Source organism: Daphnia pulex, chromosome 4 (genome assembly GCF_021134715.1).
Source record: "Daphnia pulex isolate KAP4 chromosome 4, ASM2113471v1".
In the NCBI taxonomy this organism is placed as follows: domain Eukaryota; kingdom Metazoa; phylum Arthropoda; class Branchiopoda; order Diplostraca; family Daphniidae; genus Daphnia; species Daphnia pulex.
The window spans coordinates 2,001,035-2,019,731 of NC_060020.1; the positions used below are offsets into that span (position 1 = coordinate 2,001,035).

At 38.6% G+C, this 18,697-nt stretch overlaps 1 protein-coding gene and 4 long non-coding RNA genes across 18 annotated transcripts; 4 read left to right on the forward strand and 1 right to left on the reverse strand.

The window, feature by feature from the left end:
• The first annotated feature begins 384 nt into the window (after positions 1 to 384).
• LOC124191988 lies at positions 385 to 1,804 on the forward strand. 2 transcript variants are annotated; one of them, XR_006873528.1, is made up of 3 exons: positions 385 to 540; positions 1,318 to 1,524; positions 1,601 to 1,804. It is a non-coding gene; the product is annotated as an uncharacterized LOC124191988 (long non-coding RNA). The 2 variants fall into 2 exon arrangements; XR_006873527.1 differs by lacking the exon at positions 385 to 540 and adding an exon at positions 893 to 1,247.
• A 4,039-nt stretch (positions 1,805 to 5,843) lies between these two features.
• LOC124191989 lies at positions 5,844 to 10,787 on the forward strand. Of its 11 annotated transcripts, none has more exons than XR_006873530.1 (10): positions 5,987 to 6,769; positions 6,827 to 6,999; positions 8,190 to 8,623; positions 8,690 to 8,855; positions 8,977 to 9,036; positions 9,167 to 9,575; positions 9,639 to 9,843; positions 9,909 to 10,271; positions 10,349 to 10,434; positions 10,515 to 10,787. XR_006873530.1 is itself a non-coding variant. In XM_046585078.1 (10 exons), exons 7-10 carry the CDS (start codon positions 9,279 to 9,281, stop codon positions 10,687 to 10,689), a joined length of 1,203 nt encoding a protein of 400 aa, XP_046441034.1. In that variant the 5' UTR covers positions 5,987 to 6,769; positions 6,827 to 6,999; positions 8,190 to 8,429; positions 8,524 to 8,623; positions 8,690 to 8,855; positions 8,977 to 9,036; positions 9,167 to 9,278; the 3' UTR covers positions 10,690 to 10,787. The 11 variants fall into 11 exon arrangements, 9 of the variants coding, with proteins under 9 accessions (XP_046441036.1, XP_046441034.1, XP_046441037.1 ...); XR_006873529.1 differs by having other exon boundaries at positions 9,909 to 10,083; positions 10,148 to 10,434; XM_046585078.1 differs by having other exon boundaries at positions 8,190 to 8,429; positions 8,524 to 8,623; positions 9,909 to 10,434.
• A 303-nt stretch (positions 10,788 to 11,090) lies between these two features.
• LOC124191990 lies at positions 11,091 to 12,693 on the forward strand. The gene is made up of 3 exons (XR_006873531.1): positions 11,091 to 11,383; positions 12,311 to 12,416; positions 12,487 to 12,693. It is a non-coding gene; the product is annotated as an uncharacterized LOC124191990 (long non-coding RNA).
• A 1,225-nt stretch (positions 12,694 to 13,918) lies between these two features.
• Positions 13,919 to 15,531, reverse strand: LOC124191991. Of its 2 annotated transcripts, none has more exons than XR_006873533.1 (4): positions 15,349 to 15,531; positions 15,136 to 15,241; positions 14,772 to 14,894; positions 13,919 to 14,426 (listed from the first exon to the last, which is right to left on the reverse strand). It is a non-coding gene; the product is annotated as an uncharacterized LOC124191991 (long non-coding RNA). The 2 variants fall into 2 exon arrangements; XR_006873532.1 differs by having other exon boundaries at positions 15,136 to 15,288.
• A 23-nt stretch (positions 15,532 to 15,554) lies between these two features.
• LOC124191992 lies at positions 15,555 to 17,832 on the forward strand. Of its 2 annotated transcripts, none has more exons than XR_006873534.1 (6): positions 15,555 to 15,696; positions 15,763 to 15,909; positions 15,982 to 16,150; positions 16,524 to 16,597; positions 16,857 to 16,979; positions 17,325 to 17,832. It is a non-coding gene; the product is annotated as an uncharacterized LOC124191992 (long non-coding RNA). The 2 variants fall into 2 exon arrangements; XR_006873535.1 differs by having other exon boundaries at positions 15,987 to 16,150.
• Positions 17,833 to 18,697: the final 865 nt, after the last annotated feature.

An 18,697-nucleotide genomic window follows, 5' to 3' on the forward strand; every position in this document is an offset into this window, starting at 1 on the left:
TCCATTAATGTTTTTGGATTTTCTTTAGACTGGAGAGGATCGCCGCCGCCACCGCCGCCGTCACCACTGGAGCCGCTTCAAGATCGCCGCACGCTAGGACCTTCGCCAATGGATGTCAGGTATATTGTTTTCTTCTAAGTGTCTAACCATACTTTTTTTATGTACTCTAGATGGGACCCAGGACCAAGGAGGATCGCCGCCGCCACTACAAGATCGTCGCTTCAAGATAGGACCTGGCCCACGGGTCGAAGGTAAATTTCATTTGATTTTAAATGCTAAAACTTCTTCCATTAATGTTTTTGGATTTTCTTTAGACTGGAGAGGATCGCCGCCGCCACCGCCGCCGTCACCACTGGAGCCGCTTCAAGATCGCCGCACGCTAGGACCTTCGCCAATGGATGTCAGGTATATTGTTTTCTTCTAAGTGTCTAACCATACTTTTTTTATGTACTCTAGATGGGACCCAGGACCAAGGAGGATCGCCGCCGCCACTACAAGATCGTCTCCGCCGCAGCAAAGGACTTCGAAGATCTTTAAATGGTACGGTATTACTTTTTCTTGCCTAAGGTTGTGTGAGTGTTTTATTGTGTTAAATGTGTGTTTGTGTAAGTATGATTTTCTTGTTTATTCCCTCTCCAATATAACCTGAACCACCTTAACCACAATTATGGCATATCATTATGGTCTAGAAACAGTAGTCACTTTGGTTTTGCTGCTGGTCTAGTTTTACTTCATTTATAGTTTTAGTTTAGTTTTAGTTTAGTAGTTTTAGTTTAGTGTTCTAGACGGTGGATTAGTGTTGTAGTTTAGTTTTGATTTAGTTTTAGTTTAGTTTTAGTTTGAATTAGTGTTTTACTCGGTGATTTAGTTTTATTACAGTAAATATTCGGTAACAATCTAGGTTGTTGTTATTGTAGTTTGGTTTTTAGTCTTTTTATTTTTTTATTGTTTTCGAAATTTTGAAAGACACATATCTGGAATCTGAATTCTGATCATCACAATTTTTCCACACATATCTGAAGTATTTTTGTTTGGCAACGTCATATACTCATATGGATCGCATGTACGCATCATTCGTCAATTCGTCTGTGGCTCGTTCTGGTCTGATCTGTTCGTTCGTATTGTTTCTCCCAACATTGGGAAGAGTGAGTGACTCACACTGCGTTGAAGAATAGAAGGAAATTAATCATTTTATAAATAAACAATTATGTGAAGGTTCAATCAATCAAGTATCAGGAAAGTTCAAAGTGATAAATTATTGCAGATTGAATCTGGTTCGAACATGGACATAAATTTCAAAAGTTGTTTTAAAACTAGGTAACAAACCAGCCTTCACATTCAAATTGTCCTCAATGCTCAAGAGGACAATATACTAAGAGCTTGTGGGCTACAGGCTGAAGAAGAAATGCAAGATTGGGGTTACAACATTTTCCGATATTGAAAAATTTGCAATCACTACCTACAATGATTTAAGAGGATTAATTGCAACAGAATCCAAACCGAGTAACAAAAAAATTATTGAAGGTAAACATTTCCTCTTTCTTTCTGATTTTATGAAACATTTCTGTTTGCAACTAAATTTTCAACTTGACAACTCTAGAACATCCAGAACAAGTCATCTCTGTTGAAAGTTAAATCAAGCTTCCGCAATGAAGTGCAGCTCACGGATTAGGGTGTGTTGACTGTTGACTCCACACAATTCTATAAAACCAGGAAAGAAAGATTCATTCTCATGCAGTGGCAATAGTTGAAGAAAAGTTGTCCCAAAATCAAGAATTGACACAGAATGTTGGGAATTTATTGCATCCCAACAGTGATCGACATTATTGCTACTGTTAATTCTGTGTAATTTGTAGGGACCTCAACAGAGGGCCCCGATTTTACCCTCTCTTCCCATTCAATCTATTGTTCCCTACCCTACTCAACCCTAAACCAACTATTGAAATACCAAAATGCTGTATTATACGGCAGTGTGAAATATAAGGACGAACTAGCAACAACAAAGGTGTCATCTCTTATCTCAATCTTGGAAGTTGAACGGTCGACACCGCCAACAAGAGTTCCATTTCCAACATGGTCCTTCGAACCGGAGTTTTCTCCAACCAGTGTTAAGTTAGTTTCGCTCTATCACACTCAAATCTTTCTCTCGTTATCTCCTTTTGCTTAATCATTGCCGCCATTTATCAAAGAAAATTGTGTTTAATTATGGCAGGTCAGTCATTTATTAGAATCTTTTTCTCTCCCTCTGAGTTTAACTTGTTCTCAGGGGTCTAGTAAGCAAATAGATCCCTTTAAACAGTAAATTATTTCTCTTCTCTCTCTTGAATTAAAGCTAAAATATTTCCTCAAAGTTTCTTAAAATTAGAATACGATTCCTAAATCATTTTTGAAGGGGGATTCTTTTCTTGTCACGCAAATTATCATCGCCTAAGTAAAATTATTCTCTCTTCCCTTTCAAAGAATTTTGTGGATATTGCCTTTCCATCTCTTAGATCGGGAAAAATCGGGAACTTCCCTACCTCTTTAACGTGTTCACCTCGTGTGAGCCTTAGGTGATATTCTCTCTCTATCTCTTGATACGCCTCCCGGCATTGTCAAAACGAATCTCAGCTGATTGGGTTCACTGCCCGTTCTTTAAAAATGGGATAACGCGGGAATCTCTTTCCTTTCAAGAATTTTTTTTGGGGGGGCTTGCTTCCCTACCTCTTAGATTGGGAAAACGCGGGAACTTCTCTAACCCTTCAATGAGTTCGCCTCGTGTGAGCCCCAGGGTGAAAAGACTTAAATAAATTATCGCTCTCTTTGCTATGGCCTTAGACCATTTCCCGAAAACAAATCTCTCTCATTTTTTTTAATTTGCATTGTTTGTTATTCAATCATTTGGGTAAATCTCTCTCTGTCTCAGAAGGCACAACGATCTCTCTAAATACGACAGAAAAATATTCTCTTTTTTGGGGGGCTAGGCCGGTTTCCCCTTTAAACTGGAAAAAACGCGGGAAAATTCTCTACCCTTTCAACGCGTTCGCCTCGTGTGCGCCTTAGGGTGATTAAAACTTGAATTTTTTTTCTCTCTCTCTATTTACAAAGGCCTTCCGCCATTTCGAAACAAATCTCGCGCTCTTACGCTCTTGCATTTTTTGTTTGCTTAAAGGGAAATCTTTCTCTTTTTCTGAGAAGGCACAAAGCGCCCTCTGAGCACAAAATTGGGAATTAGAAACCGCCGTCTTGCGGCAAAAACTCTTTAAATTCTCTTTCCTAAAAATTGTTATTATGCCGTTTGTGGGATTGTAAGGAGCTAGAAAATTACCCTAGCTCCAAAATCATTCAGTTTTTGCAGATATCTTCACATAAAGGAATTCAAAGAAAGTGGAAAAGACAGCAGAATTTAATTCGGCACCACGAATCTCCGAAGACCGAGCAGAACAACAAACAAAAAGGCTAATCAACTTAATCAAAACATTAATTTAAACTAATTATCTTCTTTTCGTACTCTCAGCAGCTCCTTAGGAGCCACCTCCAACTCACAATGGCTCCAAATTACGCAAGAACTTTAATTAAAAAGCATATCACCCGTATCATTAACCTCGTCGAAACGTACAAATCAACAGAAATGACGTTGGAAGCGTTTATCGAAGTCGAAAAATTAGAAAAAAAGCTAGATGGATTCTACAAAACTTATGAGATATTCTCAAAAAGGGTCCAGGCTGAAATGTACAAAGAAGGCGAAGACCAAGAAGAGATCAATGCAGACATCGACACCATGTACCAAACAATGGACGATGTTATTGTCGCCAAAATTCACATCTTAAAGAAAAAACGAAGAGAATGGTTAGACAAACTCGAAAAGGAAGCAGATGACGAAGAATGGGAGAAGGACAGAGAAAGAATGCTCCAAATTCTCCAACATCAGGCAGCAACCCAGGCAGCAAACCAGGCAGCAACCCAAGCACAACTCAATCGGGACATAATCAGTCAGGTGATCGCAGCCATCTCAACAGCCTTTTCAGTGCCCGTCGCTCCAGGAGATGTCAACTTATCACCAACAGCTTCTCAGGAGCCAGCTTCTCAAACAAATCCAGTAATAGAGTCAATTCTCAAAACCCTCTCAACATCTCAATTTGCAGCAGTATTAGTGCCAAACCCAACTCCACTAGAAGTGTCGTCGCTTACGACAACAAGCTGTAGTTTTCAAAACACCCCTTCATACCAGTCAAAAGAAAATATCCAGACGGAAGAAAAAGAGACTGGAACGGCCAGTCTCCCTCACCCACCGAAAAAAGGAGACTCACTCTCGGATTCTCCGGATGGGCCAGACGGATATCCCGACAAAAAAAGGTTTGAAAGGAACGAAATAAAAGAAAATAATTCCTTTGTTTCAAAGTTAGAAAACTCAGCAAATCTGGAAGGAGCAGAAAAAATCCCATCATCGAACGCGAAAAGTTGCTACAGCGACCAAAACGTCAAATCAGCCCAGTCAAAAGAAGTCCCGATGGAAAAGGAGCCTGGAACAGCCAGTCTCCAACAACGACCAAAAAAAGGGCTATCAATCTCAGATATTCCGGTCAAATCCAGTGGAAACAAAGACGAAAAAAGGTTTGAAGACGAGCTGAAAGCAACTAACCTCAAATTTGCAAACTTAGATGGTGTAGATGCAGTGGAGTCCAAAAATCTCTTGAGCTCCTCTAGCAACGAAAAAACTGCTTGCACACTCATTATTCAAGAAGCTCCAGCTACTCCGGCAGAAGCTCCTCGTCCTCTCATTATTCTAGAAGCTCCAGCTACTCCGGCAGAAGCTCCTGGTACTCTCAATCTTCAAAAAGCTCCAGCCAATCCGGCAGAAGCTCCTCACTCTCTTAGTCATCAAGAAACTCCTACTTATCAAGCAGAAGTTCCTGACACATTCAATTGTCTAAAAACTAAAGATTCAATTATTAGGATTCCGCCAGCCGGCTCCAAAGAAAAGGATATTCCTACCTTTCTTTTTTTCCCCTCGGGAAGGCCAGCTGCATCGCTGGAAACACTTAACTCTTTTCCGAGTCAACTTAAACAAACCAACTTCTCTTCTTCTGGAAATTTATCATCGTCGCCAGAAATCCAGGAAGCTTCGAAAGAAAATCCTCAAGAAGCCGCTGCATTTGTCAATTCAACAAACGTAGAAAGCAACCAAGAAATCATTCCGAAGTTCAGATCGCCGTGCAGTCAAGCAGCAATTCTTCCGGAATTGGCCAATCAACAAAACTCAATGAAACGGAAGCGCTTGGAGCCAGTAAAACCAGCTCCTAAACGCATCTCAAGGTTACCAAGTATAGAAGAACATCTCATCAACCAGTTGCTGTTCTCTTATTCGTTAACCCAGGTACCAAACAAAATCGTTTCACATCTTCTAAAAAATATTCTTGTGTTAAAGGACATTGAAGAAGATTCCAACACACACCAATCGGTATGGGATCCTGGTGGCAAACTTCCAAAGAGTCAGCCAACTCTCAATCGGAATCAAATGGAATGGACAATTAACTGAATCCGTAGCCAGTCAACGAAACAGCTCCTCGTAATCCAGGCCATCCGGCCATCCTTCTTCAACCGCATTCTCAGATCTCTAATCCAACGGATATCAAGTCGATCAGGATGTCGAGCCAATTGAACGGGCTCTACTGGGGAGTGTGTTGGGAATTTATTGCATCCCAACAGTGATCGACATTATTGCTACTGTTAATTCTGTGTAATTTGTAGGGACCTCAACAGAGGGCCCCGATTTTACCCTCTCTTCCCATTCAATCTATTGTTCCCTACCCTACTCAACCCTAAACCAACTATTGAAATACCAAAATGCTGTATTATACGGCAGTGTGAAATATAAGGACGAACTAGCAACAACAAAGGTGTCATCTCTTATCTCAATCTTGGAAGTTGAACGGTCGACACCGCCAACAAGAGTTCCATTTCCAACACAGAACTTGACACTTGTAACTTCAAGCAACCCAACTTAAAGTTTGAAAAGGATTTGAATAGAGAAAACTCTCAAAACATTTGAGAAAGAGCTGAAACACGGAATTCCAATGGGTCAAAACTGGAGAGTTCTCATTCATTGGCACCTACCACATCTTATTGGTCTCGGTCTACAACGGAAGAAGAAAATGCAACCGATGTAGGGCGTTGATAAAGTTGCACTCATCCCCTGACTGCAGAAGAAGAGAGATCCAGGTCTTCTATTTAATGGCTTCACCCGATGGCTTTCACGTGACACGAGTCTTCACATATTGCTGGATTCGATTGACGACTTGTTTTCATAAAAAAAGGACAACTACGCAAGCGGACCTCAGGCGAGAGACGATTTTGAAAATGGTTTATCCCGACTGCTAGTTCAGCAGACGAATCTAGGTTTAGAACTTGATAACATTACTGAACAGTCAAAGCCTTCCATCAATTCCTGCTGAAAAATGAAACTTCGTTCTCGGCCTACGTTAGAAGAGTCTTTGATGGTCGACCATCCGTGCAACTAGAACACGCCCGAAGAAAAATTACCGACTTCGACGAATCTTTATACGCTCACGTGTTCACTGAAGAAGTTGATCGTTTTATCGTGACACGTGATCGACAGGCAGTGCTATTGCAGAAGATTTTGCACTTGACGTCATCCCCGAATTTGTTTTCAAAAATGCTTATTTGGAATTGGGTAATTCTCTGGTGGTCCTTCAGCGAAAATCGATAATTTGGCAGCCATCGTCACTTCTGCCCCAATTACAAGAACCCATCCTTGCCGATTTGTTTGGTATATCACAATTTAAAATTACGTGCTTGTTTCTCTGATTTGAATTTATATTTTTAGAATTACAGAAGAAAAATCGAACGTTGGCTGAGGCTCGGTCTGTTCTCATTTCTGCCATAACACGTCTTCCCTCGTGATACCAAGCCACTAATCACAAGCAAAGTGGGCAATCATTCAGATTCACACTCACATTTCCTAAACTGAAATTAGAAACGAAACTAAACGTTAATCAGGTTAGTGATGCAACTACCCTTTGTACTTGCTTTTACCATAGAATTTTAACGCCACTCGCATCTGTGCTAATTATATAACCCAATTACAAGATGCGGAGTGAAGGGCTTTTTTTCCCGTTCGGAGCACAATATTTTTTGTCAACTTCCCCTGTATAAGATTTGAACTCGCCCCGGTGGCCATGCTGCAGCAGCATGTGCATATGGTGGTTATCAATACCACTGCTCAGTTATCTTACAAACGAATGCATATTACATGTTTCACATATGCAAAACGCTCTGTCGCTGTACCGTCAAGTCCCACACGCAACTTCGTACTATGCAATAGCAAAGGTACAGGAATACGAAACCATTTCATTTCCGCTCAGCTACCGAGAGATTAATGAAGTGATGCTGTGATAGGTTTATGAAGTAGGTATATTTCGACAATCCCGATTTTTTTTGTAATAGCGTTACCAACTTGTACCGTAAAATTCAATATCCCTTTTTGTTACTATCCTAGTTGATCTCTATTCATTCCGATTCCCTTACTACCCTTCTACTCAACTGTCAACACCTTTCACTCATATAGTTGACCATTTGGATGATCAGACAAAATCTCTTAAAATTTGAAGCAGAAATACCAGTGTAACTAGTCTGTTTTACATTAATAAGAGACTACGCCAGTTTTCGTTGTGGCTAGTCATGCAGAATCAGCGTTTTAGAGCGTGTGGTATTCCTCCGTGCATTTACATTTCTCGCATGCATAAGCTGTTCATAGATCTAGACTTAGAAAGTTCTCTCTTTTATTGCGCCTTTTTTACCATTTGTTTTCAATTATCTGGCTCTTCTCTTCCCCCCCCCCCCCTTTTCAACGAAGAACTGCGCTTCACTTTCTAAAACAAGAACTTAGGGTAAAATAAAAACTCTTTAGAAGTTCTATTCCCGGGTGTTCAACAGCTCGTTGTTTATTCCCCCTCTCTCGTTATGCAACAATTATGTGGTAGTGGCCTCAAATGCTTGTTAATTAGAACAATTATTCCAATTTCCAATTGATTTACCGAAAATTTATTTACTTTTTAAAATAATTTCCCTTAACTGTTGAGTAAAATGTGCCGAGGTAACAGTAAATAGCTACTATAGAAGGAACAAATACGATTAGAAAATATTTGCACTAAACTCAAGCTTGTTTACAATGCAGTAATACGCGCAAGACTTCCGCGTCTTTGGGTGCTGTACAAGAAGGTCGGCGGTGCGGGGACCATCAAGCATGGTTAGACAGTCAAAATCAAATCAAATGCCTTAGATACATCAGGGGAGGTCCTACGTGACGATCTTTGAAACGAAGATCTTGAAGAGACGATCTTGTAGTGAGAAGAAGTTGTACAAGGAAGGTCAGCCAATCGGAAGTTGAAACGCCCAACAAAGTTGGGTGTGACTGCAAAGTGGAGTGGGTATCGGCCTTTCGTCTCATGACCTTATTAATAATATTTAAACCTTTTCTGGTACGAGATTGATTTCTTTCCTCCGATTAATGCTTATTTCAAGGTGATCCCGTACACTGATTTGGCTTTTTTTTGTTTACCTGTTTAATTACCATTGCCAACCTGTCGAGGATGTTTACACCAGTTTACGCAACACGCTTATGGTGTTTGCCTTTCTCTTTTTCGATTGTAGAACTGTAGTAAGGTTTTTTTTTCTTTTTCCATCAAAGGGTGACAACCAACATCTCTTTTATGAGAGAACGAAAAACGAGGTGGGAGCAAGAGTGGACTGGTTAGTCTATATAAACCCCGTTTGGCTGTGGACGGGTCCATCGAGTGTTCAACTCAAGAACGAATTCCACCGACATATTTCGGCGTAACAAGTATTTTGTACAGGTAATTTGTATTGTTATTTTATTTTTTGTATTTTATCTTGTATTTTGATTATTTTATTTATTTTTATTTTTTATTTTTGCTAGTTTACATTTTGTTTGTATTTTATTCGAATTTTTAACAGGTATTTTGTACAGACATTTTGGCGTAACAGTCGTTTGTTACTCTTCACTCATCAACCACGGTATTAAAAATTATTCTAATTTTAAAAACAGTTTAAGTTATAATATTTCTAAGGATAAAGTATTTCGACGCAATGTCATGTATTTTATTTATTTTTATTTGTTTATTTTTATTTATTTATTTTTTCATAGAAAGATTGCAGTTAATTAAACAAAGACAGAGTTTGTTTCGCCATAACAAAGAGTCTAGGGAAAGCCCCGGACAAACCCGTTCTTGTTATAAGAACACGAAGCATTTAAGGAAATGTTTGCTTCAGCCATAATATTTGCAGCTGCTGTCCCACTGGTATTGGCAAACAACGCCCCAACCTATTCTAGTGATGTCTCCAGTACGGCCGACAATTCGTGTGAGAATTATCCTCCGCTTAGTGGTGCAAAAGTTCCACAAAATGGAAAAGCGTCTAATTCTTCTTATCCTGATGATGGCTGTGGAGACTATTCTGTCCGATTTAAGGGCGATGGATACTGTTATTCACTTCTGAAGAAAGGACCTTGTGAGAATGTGTTATTTTGGATTACGGTCGACCCGTATACTTACGAGGTGGGATTTTAATTCTTTTTAGAATTAATAGTTTATTTGTATTTTATCAAACGTGACTTTTAGGGAATATGCACTCCTCGCCTTTGTGGCAGAGAAAAAGTGTTCGTCGGTCGAGATGGTCTTTGTCACGATGTTTACGATACTAAAGAGTGTCGCGGAGGTAGGCGTCTTTATTACTCGGCTTACGGAGATCCAATTTGTGATTGTCCTATTGGGCAATATCCATTCCCATCGGAAGAAGACGATTGCGTTCCTTTATTTACTCAAGGTGCAGTAAACGCCAATTTTCCCAAATTATTTGTTAATTAATTTTCTTTTATCATTTTTTTTAAGGGCCGTGTCCAACCAATCAGGTTGTATCCGTTAGTTCATCTGGTAAATTAGAGTGTTTCCCCAACACTTGTCAACTTGTTGATAGATATCAGGACTGCCTCCTGCAATTGGTCCCAGTTAAACAATCAAGAATAAGTAACGATGACAACGGCGATGAATATGGATACTGCTATGGGTTAGGCACTCGTGGACCTTGCTCACCTTCTGAACTTTTTGGTTACAACATCTTTCACTGTCAGGGAGAGTGTGTTGACATGGATGACCCTAGAACGCCTTACTTTTCTTCTCCGGAAGAGAATGCAATTTTAGATGATGTCTTTGATCGGGCCGCAAACGAACCCATAAAAACAAAGAATAACAAAAGTAATACGTTTTTATGTGCACAACGGTTATCAAGAAAACGAAGACAAGGTATCAATACTTTTGGGATATTCCAACAGACAAGTAGAATTCCAACATCTCTCCTAAATCCTTGTCAACCTGGCGGTCGAAACGGAAATAATTTCAAGTGTGCAAATCCTTTGGTGTAAGTTATTTATGCACGCATTTTAGCAAACATTTAAGGACGCTTGATAATTTAAATTTATGTAATAATATCTTCTTCAGTCCTAGTAGACCCATACGTGACGTTAGTAAGCCTGTCAGTCCTGCTTTCGGTTGCCGACCAAATGATTTCTTGCGAGCTACTGGACAATGCGGTAGCAACCGTGTGCCAGCTAGCTGCGGACCTTCTTACAAATTCATCAAAGCTACAAACCAATGTAGACCAATTCGCTTTTGAATTAAATTCGCTTTGTAATTAAAGAATATAGTGGATAATCCTGAAATTCAACACAACTAATTTCGTAATTGATGCGAAAATACAAGTTTCTTAATATCATACAGTTAGTAAAATCACTCAAGTTTTCTTTTGTTCAAGCTGACTTAATTTAACTAAGAAATTTTATAGTATACGTATACCAACATGATGAATAGGTGACTGCTGTTTGAGACGATTTCTGCGAAATGATATATGGAGAAGGTAAGCGGTGAACGTGATTAGGAGCACATTGTGTGTACGGACCGATGCAACTCACATTCAGACTATAAGCACAATATTTTCAAACCGATTTTTTTAACACTTAACTTCGGATTGGAGGAAAGAAAGGTCCAGAAATCCCCCACTAGGTGCCAGTGCAGTTTAACAACAACAACAGTTAAACAACAATGGCTGCCATTCCCTATATTGCTAACTGTGCTTAGTGGTCTTCTGTGCCGTTTGTCTTTCACGTTTCGATGCAGTGTTAACTGTTAAGGTGAATATTTTAAAATGTTTTAGCAGATTAAGTATTGCTAAACCCAATTAGTGGGTCATGCCGACTACTTCCGCGTATTTAAAGTTCACACAGTTTAAGTGAGTGCTAACTAAAAAACTAAGTGTTAACTCAACCCAAAAAAAAGTCGCAAGTCACCATGTAACTTGGAGAAAATATTACGTGAGTATCAAAGTTACTTGCCTTTAATTTTTATTTTTTTCAAGTAAGTGTAAACGAGCTAGAGCGGACATTGTTTTCATGTAAACGTTTCTTTTTCCTGGCGCTAGACGGCAAAGCCTTTGATCATTTTCCGCTCAGTTTAGTTTCGTTAACTTTGCACACCTCTCAAGAAATTTCTCGCTGCTACCACAAGGAAATTTTGGGTGATGGCTGTCAGTTTCTGTTTCAGCAACAAAGCTCACTTGTTAGTTTTTAATAATAATGTGCTTTTTTTCTACTTCCGGTTTTCTCATTTCTGTCAGTAGTTAAGTAAATATTCATCTGACGCACAAAAGAACCACATATTCGTGATCCTCGTCAAATTTGTGGTAAAGTTCATGTTTTTTTTTTTACGTACGCGTACTTCCGGTTTCAAGAATTTTCCTGAACTATAGTTCAGGAAAATTCTCGATTTTGGCCAAATTTTGGATTTCGTTGAAATCACACCTAATCGACCCCAAATTTCATGGAGATCACGAATATTTGGTTTATTTGGTCGGCAGCTCAATGGTTAAGGCGCTATCGCTTACTTCCGGTATACTTCCGGAAAATTTGCATGAAAGTAGCAAGTGAACTTTGTTCTCTGTACAATTCTAAGGATTGAATGCTAGATTTTAGCTAACAAAAATGCTTTTTTCAAGTTTTGTGAGTATCTTAAGACTAGTCCTTCAAATACTGAGTTTTGAGACGTGTCAAAAATGTCAAATAGATGGCGTGTTCATTGTGTTATGGAATGGCAGTTTGCTGTCAAAAGTTAAGCTATCCTTTCTTTGACAATTACCAATGAATTCATAGGTAAATTCGAGTGATTTCGTCTCTAACTTGTCGGTGATGTGTTCTATTCCGTGTATATGTTGGATAACCTGAATGTTTCTCATCAACTTATAGGAGTTAACGTGAAAGGGTCGTGGCCGTAATACAGCCTACTGCCTACCGTCAACTATTATGTTCAAAATCATAGTATTCTACTGAATGTGCCATCGAAATTATACAGGTAACAACCAACACTAGCTTTATCCATTTCATGTATTGCTGAAACATGTATTCTTCTCGTCTTTTATTAGGAGTCATAATTATCTGCTGTTTGTATTGGACTTGCTAGATCACCAACCCCAGCATAGACCAATCTCTCATTTCTTTTTCTCGAGAGAAGATTGGATAACTGATTGGTGTTTTCATGTGTAGGTTCACTTATCATGTCACTGAACTTTTTCCGTTGCAGTCTAATATGTATTTAAAGTATTGATCTCCACTTATGTCTATCTAATGTTTAAGAGACGCTTTTGAGTGTATACTGATAATTGTTTATTCTTTTAGATCATAGACGTCAAGCACATTGATGACAGAAATGATAAACAAGTTGATTTTTTTTTTATTTTTTTATTTACAGGTTCTAAACTCTAAATTTAGTCATGTCCTTTCAATAAAGTCAACAAGGTCCCTTGTTTACTAACCTGTTGGCTGCTACCCTTGAATCTCCCTTTTTACTTTCTTAAGCGGGCCATCTTTATTTAAGGTATTGCTTATTCTGTCGCTACAATCTTGCTTGAATATTATTGCCATCCAAATAAATGTTCATTCTGCTTACAGGGTATTCCTTCGCTACTTGTCATGGACTTCATCCACTGGTGAAAACCGACGAGAGAATGCTGTAATCCAAGACTGATAAATTGTGTAGTTAGGTTCAATTACAAGTGCATATCTGGGCTCCCTTCTTTTCTGTGGCCCCGTTTCCCTAACTAACCACTAACCAACGCCCGCCGGTGGTCACTCACCCGCTGTGAAACCAGGAGGAGGGGAGGGCTCTGGTCGAACGGGGACTTGGAAGGCGCATGATCCGACGAAAACTTTTGGAGGGTCATGAGTCTAACCCGGAAGCCTAGTATGACTACATCTCCCCGGAAAAACTTGCCTCGTACTTCTCTCTTCTTCTCGGTCCAGATAAATATCTCTGGGGGCCGTAGACATGTCCTATAACAGCATGTGCGAGTTAAACAAAGCAACCCACTACCCAATGAAACAAAAAGCCATGGTTTATTATTTGCGCAAATCTCCGTCAGTCAAGTTACAAATTTTTCTAATTCAACAACTCACGTAAAATTTTGCATCTAGTCTATTAGTGCAAATCGCGATTCCATCATGTGTTTGGTAGTTAAGAAAATGGTTGTTTAAAAAACAAACAATGGGGTGTTCTGTGTAGCCAAAAAAACTCACCATTGTATGTTTTTTAAACAACCATCTTCTTAACTACCAATCACATAGGATCGCTATTTGCACCAGTAGATTAGATGCAAAATTCGACAGAAGTTGTTGAGTTTGAAAAATTTGTAACTTAACTGACGCAGATTTCCGCAAAACTAAACCACCGCTTTTTGTCTCATTGCCGCAGCGGTGGTGGCGGGTTGCGTTTAACTCGTACAGAAGAAAAACGTCTTGAACCGGACGCTCTGTTTATTGAATTTTTTGAACATTTTAACAAGAAAATAAAAAAATTGGTTCATATAATATATTTATTTTTATTTATTACAGATATTACATGGTTAAGGTTTAACATTGGTTTATAGGGTTAAGGGTATAAATTTAAGGGTTAGTGGTGTATGTTTTCGGGGTTTGAAGGATTGGAAGGTATATGTTTGTGGGGTTTGGAGATTAATTGGTAGGGCAACATTTGTAGGGTTATAGATTAACTGATTTTTTATCCAAACTTGAAATATCCTCCCCCTCTCCAACATTCTCCACTTTCCTTTCCCAATCCCGAAAACATGTTTATTATTTGTTGACATAAACATCCCATATTTGTTTTTGTTGCTTCTTAACTTATTAACGGTAAACTGCAGTCACGATGACAATTTAACAAAATAATGATGCGATTTCGGTACCACGACACCAGCAGTCCAGCACCAAGGAACGGCTAACTGAATTTGATGCAGAAAGATCTATCACCAGCAGAGGCTGAAACAACGTACCACAGCGGACAGCAACAACGCGAACAAACACGATAAACCTGTAACCATAATGAAATGAATTAATTTTCAGCATCAATGGAAATGCTGTCAATCAGTCAATGAAAAGATGAATAAATGTCACTTTATGTGGTTTTAGTTATACCAAATATTTGGAAAACAATATCTGATAGCTATTGTTCAAACAAAAACAAAATGTGTGATGTAGACTGCAACAACGAATATGTTATGTTAATCCTGCTTTAAAAAAAAATTTGTTACTATCAAGCAATGAATTCTCATGCGACGATAGAAAAAATGACACAAGTACAGCTAAACATCTCTCATTGTCAGTTAGCGAGCTTTTTGTTACCGCCAGACAATAGAAGGTTGATTGAAATAATTACTTCAGTTGTTCATGTTTCTTCATTTGACGAAACACACAGCAGTACAGGTAGCAAGAGGAACACCTGGCTGCATTAAATCCATGTGTACATTGGCAGCAACGACGAAGCTCAGACTTTCCCAGACTGTTAATCACAAAAAAAAACTCAATTACTATCAAGGACACAAGCATCTCAAATGACAAAAACAAAAATGACAGAAGTTAAAGTTAACTACACAATCCTTCAGAAAAAACGTTGCAAAGGAACCTACAGCTAGCAAGCTTTTCCAAGGTAGACAACTAAAGTTCTACGACAGGCAAGTTAAGACATAGTCAGTAGTCACCAACTAACTAAGTCTCACAGTTAGAAAGTTGAACATATTTACCTGATTTGTTCTGAAGTGATTCTTACAAACAGCCGGTACAGGAAAAAGAGACGACATCTTGGCAAAATGTACAGATGCTCAGGTTCTGCTCAGGCCACATGATCAGCTGGAATTTCCAAGTAGAAATTATAGGCTAGGTTACCACACAAATTACTAAATTCACACACAAATAATTAGGATTCAGTAACATCTAACAATCAAAACGGGAAATACCATTTTTATGAAGAAAAATGTGAGGAAGGAAAATACGCCGTACGGATACGGATAACGTACGCTTTCAATCAGTGCTCGAAAAAAAATGGCGGCTAGCTTGCGTAACGAAGACTTATTGTTCCATATCAGTAGTTGTAAATGTGAATCATAGATGGCGATGAATTTTGTATTTTAGTCTGCTAAAGAATATTATCGATTGACTTTATCGATTGCTCAATCGTAGCCTCGTAGGATCCTCCCGTCCTTCAACAATGTGGTTAAAACAAAGCAGGCAATGTTCTAAATGTTTGAAATAGCCCAGGACTATCCTGAAGAGGGTTCAACAACATAAAACATCATATATATCAAGTAAAGAGGAAACATTTTCATCTCTTTCCAAATCCATATCTAATGAAATTTTATTGACTTTTGCAGATATGACAACACTTAAGATGAAGAATTTAGCCCTAACTGTTGATGTGGAGTTGGTGCTAATTTGCTGCCATTCCCTTTCGTGATGTTTTCAATGTCAGTAATGCACATTAATAGCTGGACGCTGACAAATTGTCACTCACACCTGAGGTAATTTTGCAGTTAACTGTTGTGATGAGCATTTAACTCATTGAATTGTTTTTTTTTTCATATATTTCTTAGAACAGGCTGGTGAATTCTGAGCTTCTTTGTGTCAGTCCAATGTGCTATGTGCAGATGGGTTTGTTGCAGCCAGCCGGTGATAGGTGCATTTCTTGCTACCTGTACCAGCTGTATGTTTCATATCGTAAAAAACACTGAACAGAATGAACTGAACTTCAGAAGAATGAAGGTAATTATGTTGAACAGCTTTCTAACTTGAATGCTACTGTTATTATTAGTTGATGACTAGTTCTTTGCTGATGCTTGCTTTTTATGATGGTAATATAAATTCTGTTCTTCATTCTGTTAAGTGTTTTTGTATGACACACTTCAGAACAATGAAGTTAACTATGTTGATCAGCTTTCTAATTTAAATGCTACCAATATTGTTAGTTGATGACTTTGTTCTTTGCTCATCTGTTGTAGAATTTTCAGTCTAGTTTACAAAGGAAAAACTTGCCAACTGTAATTCCTTTGAAAGTAATTCTGAAGAATTGTATAAACTTATCTTCTGTAACTATGCTTTCACATACTGTTTTCTGTTGGTATTTTTTTCTTAATAGGATTAACAGCCTGGTGAAGTATGAGCTTCTTTGTTGCTGCCCAATGTTCACATGGATTTGACATAAAGCGGCAGGTAAAGGTTTTTCGCTTGCTTCCTGTACTGTTGGGTGCTCAGTCCCTTGAAGAAACACTTAAGAACTATTGAAGTAATTATTTTAATAAATTTTAGAACTTTAGTTGTCTACCTTGGAAAAGCTTGCTAGCTGTAGGTTCCTTTGCAACGTTTTTTCTGAAGGATTGTGTAGTTAACTTTAACTTCTGTCATTTTTGTTTTTGTCATTTGAGATGCTTGTGTCCTTGATAGTAATTGAGTTTTTTGTTGTGATTAACAGTCTGGGAAAGTCTGAGCTTCGTCGTTGCTGCCAATGTACACATGGATTTAATGCAGCCAGGTGTTCCTCTTGCTACCTGTACTGCTGTGTGTTTCGTCAAATGAAGAAACATGAACAACTGAAGTAATTATTTCAATCAACCTTCTATTGTCTGGCGGTAACAAAAAGCTCGCTAACTGACAATGAGAGATGTTTAGCTGTACTTGTGTCATTTTTTCTATCGTCGCATGAGAATTCATTGCTTGATAGTAACAAATTTTTTTTTAAAGCAGGATTAACATAACATATTCGTTGTTGCAGTCTACATCACACATTTTGTTTTTGTTTGAACAATAGCTATCAGATATTGTTTTCCAAATATTTGGTATAACTAAAACCACATAAAGTGACATTTATTCATCTTTTCATTGACTGATTGACAGCATTTCCATTGATGCTGAAAATTAATTCATTTCATTATGGTTACAGGTTTATCGTGTTTGTTCGCGTTGTTGCTGTCCGCTGTGGTACGTTGTTTCAGCCTCTGCTGGTGATAGATCTTTCTGCATCAAATTCAGTTAGCCGTTCCTTGGTGCTGGACTGCTGGTGTCGTGGTACCGAAATCGCATCATTATTTTGTTAAATTGTCATCGTGACTGCAGTTTACCGTTAATAAGTTAAGAAGCAACAAAAACAAATATGGGATGTTTATGTCAACAAATAATAAACATGTTTTCGGGATTGGGAAAGGAAAGTGGAGAATGTTGGAGAGGGGGAGGATATTTCAAGTTTGGATAAAAAATCAGTTAATCTATAACCCTACAAATGTTGCCCTACCAATTAATCTCCAAACCCCACAAACATATACCTTCCAATCCTTCAAACCCCGAAAACATACACCACTAACCCTTAAATTTATACCCTTAACCCTATAAACCAATGTTAAACCTTAACCATGTAATATCTGTAATAAATAAAAATAAATATATTATATGAACCAATTTTTTTATTTTCTTGTTAAAATGTTCAAAAAATTCAATAAACAGAGCGTCCGGTTCAAGACGTTTTTCTTCTGTACGAGTTAAACGCAACCCGCCACCACCGCTGCGGCAATGAGACAAAAAGCGGTGGTTTAGTTTTGCGGAAATCTGCGTCAGTCAAGTTACAAATTTTTCAAACTCAACAACTTCTGTCGAATTTTGCATCTAATCTACTGGTGCAAATAGCGATCCTATGTGATTGGTAGTTAAGAAGATGGTTGTTTAAAAAACATACAATGGTGAGTTTTTTTGGCTACACAGAACACCCCATTGTTTGTTTTTTAAACAACCATTTTCTTAACTACCAAACACATGATGGAATCGCGATTTGCACTAATAGACTAGATGCAAAATTTTACGTGAGTTGTTGAATTAGAAAAATTTGTAACTTGACTGACGGAGATTTGCGCAAATAATAAACCATGGCTTTTTGTTTCATTGGGTAGTGGGTTGCTTTGTTTAACTCGCACATGCTGTTATAGGACATGTCTACGGCCCCCAGAGATATTTATCTGGACCGAGAAGAAGAGAGAAGTACGAGGCAAGTTTTTCCGGGGAGATGTAGTCATACTAGGCTTCCGGGTTAGACTCATGACCCTCCAAAAGTTTTCGTCGGATCATGCGCCTTCCAAGTCCCCGTTCGACCAGAGCCCTCCCCTCCTCCTGGTTTCACAGCGGGTGAGTGACCACCGGCGGGCGTTGGTTAGTGGTTAGTTAGGGAAACGGGGCCACAGAAAAGAAGGGAGCCCAGATATGCACTTGTAATTGAACCTAACTACACAATTTATCAGTCTTGGATTACAGCATTCTCTCGTCGGTTTT